At 37.2% G+C, this 5000-nt stretch overlaps 1 protein-coding gene across 4 annotated transcripts in view; it reads right to left on the bottom strand.

The window, feature by feature from the left end:
- LOC106870816 (neprilysin-11) overlaps positions 1-5000 on the bottom strand; it is a 50797-nt gene that overhangs the window by 11694 nt on the left and 34103 nt on the right. For all 4 annotated transcript variants that reach the window (XR_016243815.1, XR_016243816.1, XM_089360857.1 and 1 more), the window contains exons 14-16: positions 4436-4539; positions 2980-3038; positions 1768-1819 (exon numbers count right to left, since the gene is read on the bottom strand). Coding sequence is in view for 2 of the 4 variants with exons in the window: in XM_089360857.1 (XP_089216983.1) it covers positions 1768-1819; positions 2980-3038; positions 4436-4539 (215 nt within the window). In the remaining 2 variants the exon portion in view is untranslated. The remainder of the gene's footprint in view (positions 1-1767; positions 1820-2979; positions 3039-4435; positions 4540-5000) is intronic.

Raw genomic sequence — 5000 nt, 5'->3', positions numbered from 1 at the left:
CATTCAAACTAACAATAAGGTTTGCTAAATGCATTAAATCCTACTTCAAAAAAATTCTGAAGAAAACTATAAGACCAATAGGAATACTAGAAATTAACTAATAAAACACTACAAAAACACAGGCGCAGGCGTGACTGTGTGGTAAGAAGCTTGTTTCCCAACCACTTTGTTAGGAGTTTAGTCCCAATCCGAGGCATCTTGTGCAAGTGTCTTCTACTACAGCATCGGACCGACCAAAGCCTTGTGAATGGATTTGGTAGACAGAGACTGAAAGAAGCCTGTCGCGCATATATATATATATATATATATATATATATATATGCATATATTTGTGCGTGTGTGTGTGTTTGTGTGTGTTTGTTTATCCCCCTTGACAAATTAGTGGTTCGGCAAAAGAGCCTGATGGAATAAGTACCGCGGCTTTAGAAATATATACAGGGGTCGCTTCATTCAACTTAAAATTCTTCAAGATGGTGCTCCTGCATGGCCACAGTTTAATGACTTTGGGTAAAAAAAACAAATCACAGGAGAATCAGAAAATTGTGATTTTAATCAACATATATCCCTCTCAGATTCACACACTTATTGTAGAAGTTCTTCAGTTTCTCTAAGCTCTGTAAAAGAACCCGGGAAGTTAAGCCTCCAGTCAGGTTTTTCATGATACCATTAAAGCCTGGAACTTTTGAGCAATCCTTCGTGTGTGTGTATATACATATATATATATATATATATATATATATATATATATATATATATATATATATATATATATATATACATACATACGTTGGGGTGCAGAAACGTTCCTGGCCTTGGGTAGAAAGAAAATACAGGAGGATCAGTTAATTATGATTTTATTCAACATATTCCCCTCTTAGACTCATGCACTTATTGTAGCGGTTCTTCAGTTTCTCTAAGCCCTATAAAAGAGCTCGTAAGGTGAGGCTTCCAACCAGGCCTTTCGCGATATCCTTGAAACCAGGAACTTTTCAGCACCCTCTCGTATACATCACACAAAGCATTCATCTTCCTCGAAACATATGCGACCTATATATCTCGTTGACGCAAGTTGATATTGTATTAGAAAGGTATTTCTAATGTAATGAATTAAATGAAAGAAAACAATACAAAAACTAGAAATTAACTTGCAAAACACTCCAAAAATACATAGAAATGAAAATAAAATCTGTAAAAATGAATACTTCACGGCAATTAGGTTTGTAAAAGAAATTCTACTTAATGCTAAGAACTAAGCTGGTACCATTAGCACTTATTAGCTGCTTTCAGAAACATTGTTCAGTTACAATGTAATAAACTGGAAATTATGATTAGATATTTCGGTGGTGTACTTGTCAGGCAACTGATTTGATTTGAGACTATGTGTTGAAACTAAAACAATTACAGCGTGGAAGACATATATTAACCAACGAAAAACATACAAAGACTGTTAACTTCACTAACGCATTTATTAGGTGATGCCAAAATTTCCGTCAGTTGATGCGACGAAACCTTTTGACACCAAACAATAAAGTGAAATTAACTGTGTTTTGAATGGCTAATAGGCGTCTTTCACGCTGTAATTGTTATATTTGAATAGAAACATGAGAAACATGAAAATCAAGACTGAATCTTGGAGCAGCTAATGCCACTCAACATCGATGAACAACATTGAAGCAGTATAGAATGTTTTACTTTGTGTATGTTCGTTTCTTTTCTTCTTTTCTATGATACAATCATTTGTGTTGAATGTCAAAAACTATACATTACCTGGGATAATTTTCATCGAAAAATGGTTTCTGCAAAATTCCAGCAGGGAAATCTGAAATGATAATAGTATATTACATTGAACATTATTATTGTAAGATGCGGCAAAGATGGCAGGGTCGTTAGCACACCCGAAAAAATGCTTAGCGGCCTTTCGTTCGTCTTAACGTTCTGAATTCGAATTCCGCCAAGTTCGACTTTGCCTTTCATCTTTTCGGGATCGATGAATTAAGTACCAGTGAAACACCGGGGTCGATGTAATCGACTAGTCCCCTACCTCAAAATTTCAGGCCTTGTGCTTTTAGTAGAAACAGCGAACTGGCAGAACCGTCAGCACGCCGAGTAAAATGCATAGGTGCATTTCGTTCGTCTTTATGTTCTGAGTTCAAATTCCGCCGAAATCAGCTTTGCCTTTCATCCTTTCTGGGTCGATAAAAAACATGTTATAGTTGTTGTTCCTTATATAAATCATATACGTTTGTGTAGTGTCTTGCTTCGGTAAAAGAAATCAGTTGAGGAATTTCTCGGCTAATGATAACGTACCATCTCTCAACTGCGTTTTAACTTTTAGATATTAAAACTTAACAAATGAACTGGTTTTTAATTTTCTAATATTTATTTTCCATTAGGTGACCAGCTAGCAGATCCTTTAGTAACACCGGGGAAAATGCCTAATGGCATTTCGACCGTAATTGCGCTTTGAATTCAAATTCTACTGAGGTCGACTTTATCTTTCATGCTTTCGGGCTCGATAAAATAATCACAGGTTCATCACTGAGGTTGATGTAATCAACTTAGTCCATCCCTTGAAATTGCCGGCCTTGTGCCAAAATTTGAAGCCAGTATTCATCTTCGATATTAGACTGCGTCGCAAAGAAGTGCTTATGTTTAACTAGAGGCACACCAAACAGCGGTGGTTAAAATATGTGTACAGTTATTTTTAAAATGTTCATATGAACTTAAACGCAGAAAGATCTGCGCTGCGGAAATTGTTTGAAGAGAAAGATTCTCCCGATAGACGATGAATGCGAAAAATTTAACACTGAGCTATAAATGCCATCATAGGACCGTATGACACGTTACGCTTCATTAGCTACGAACACCAAAACCGTAATTCACAGTCCATTAAAAACTGCAGTTCTCCTAGTAAATATGTTTGTCACACCATTTAAATCGTTACGAAAATACTTACTATCCAGAAAGACAAAAACTTACTTATTGAGTTTTTTGAAGGATTATAGAAAGCATTGACTATGGCTGAAGGGATCGATGATCTGTAAAAGAAACAAAACAAATGTAATCTGACGCAAAGAAAATAGCATCGTACAGAATTAACAGAAATCTTTGTTTCGCTCATGATTTTAATTTAAAGAGTTAAACGCGATCGTTTTAACTCAACACTCCAACTAAAGATACAATTTTTACAATGATTTCACTGCTTAGAGTGATAGAACATTTTTAACATGGTACCTATTTGCAGATAGATAAACTTGGCTACACCACATGGTGAAGGAATGTAAATCTTCTATTAACTCGGGTGTTTCTAATGCCTTTCTGAGTTGATGTGCTTTCTGCGACAAAGTCATCAAACCAGATGATACTTTATTCTATTTTCGTGGTAACTTACCGTCAAGAGAAAGCGTTCTATACTTCTTCAATGTAACTTGAAACTTTTTTCTCTTGTTGTGTGGTGACTTGTCATAACATTGGTTTCAAATGTTGACACAAGGCCAGTAATTTTGAGGAAGTGGGTAAGTCGATTACATCAACCCCAGTACTCAACTGGTACTTATTTTATCGACTTCGAAAGGATGAAAAGCGAAGTCGACCTCGGCAGAATTTGAACTCAGAACGTGAAGAGGGACGAAATATTACTAAGCATTCTGTCCGGCGTCCTAACGATTCTGCCAGATTGTCATGACTTATTATATTAGCATTACTTGACATAGAGCTGTAACTCACTATTATATTCTTATTATTATAAGTATTAGGAAGGCAGTGAGTTGGCAGAATCGTTAGCATGGCGGGCGAAACGCTTAGCGGTATTTCGTCTGCCGCTACGTCCTGAGTTCAAATTACACTGAGATCGACTTTGCCCTTCATCCAATGAACTATCTGGAAGACTTTCCACAAGCGTCATCCCGGGAAATGTGGTATTGTGCATCGAGAATTCGTCCCCAGGACCAGATCGTCAATCAAGAGTCCTATTGCAACGTTTTGAAGCGTTTGGGGAAGGACAGCCGGCGAAAGCAACCGGGTCTGTGGATCGCGAAGAATTGGAATCTTCACCGAAGTCTCCTCACTCGTGAGTTTCTCACCAAAAACAATATGGTATCGCTTCCGCACCCACCCTATTGGCCATATTTAGCACCAGCAGACTTCCATTTCTTCTCCAAGATGAAAATGCAGCTCAAAGATCACTGTATTAACACCGTTGTCTAGATCCAGAACGAATCGCTTACGAAAAACGACTTCTAAGCCGAATTCCAAAAATGGCAAGAATGATGGGACGGGTGTATTGCTGCTCCAGGTGACTATTTTGAAGGAGAGGGTGTCAAAACTTAGGTAAATAAGTTATTTCTTATTAAACATAACTAGTCCAGGAACCTTTTGATACCGCCTCGTATACTTATTGATATAAAGTTTATAAAAAAATATAATAGTGACTTACGAATTTCGAGAAAAGACATAACGTAAGCCATTAAATTGTGCTGCTGAAGTGATCCGCCTGATAGCTAACAGATCCCTTACAAAATCTATTCCGGTTAAATTCCCCTGAAAATATAAAATGTTTATTTGCTCTATTAGGTTATTTATTCATTCATTTATAAATGTATACATACATAAATACATTCATGCATGTATAGGAAAGTGGGTTATACATCATTAGATGTACACCTGACTTTCCTATATTAAATTAAGATTATGAACGGAACGCTGAACTCCAAACTATCAACACAAACAACATTTATTCAAGGTGGAAAATATACATCTTTAATCTTGTTTGTTGAGACGTCTTCGGTGTGTGAGAACATGGTTGTTGGGACGTTGGTATATTGATGTGAGCTGTCTAGCGTGAGTTCGAAAGATGGAGAGACAGCTAGACACGTCCTTGCTCAATCGCTGGCCAGCAAGAAAGAGACAGAATAAAGCGGGAAAGCTTGGTTGTTGAATTCCACGCATGCGTGAGACCACGCATGCGCACGGCGTTACTACACATGTATACATATGAACGG

The sequence above is a fragment of the Octopus bimaculoides genome, chromosome 12 (assembly GCF_046866305.1).
Source record: "Octopus bimaculoides isolate indiv1 chromosome 12, ASM4686630v1, whole genome shotgun sequence".
Lineage (NCBI taxonomy): Eukaryota > Metazoa > Mollusca > Cephalopoda > Octopoda > Octopodidae > Octopus > Octopus bimaculoides.
Note: the sequence above shows the minus strand (reverse complement) of the source record. Positions and strands in the feature narration are given on the sequence as shown.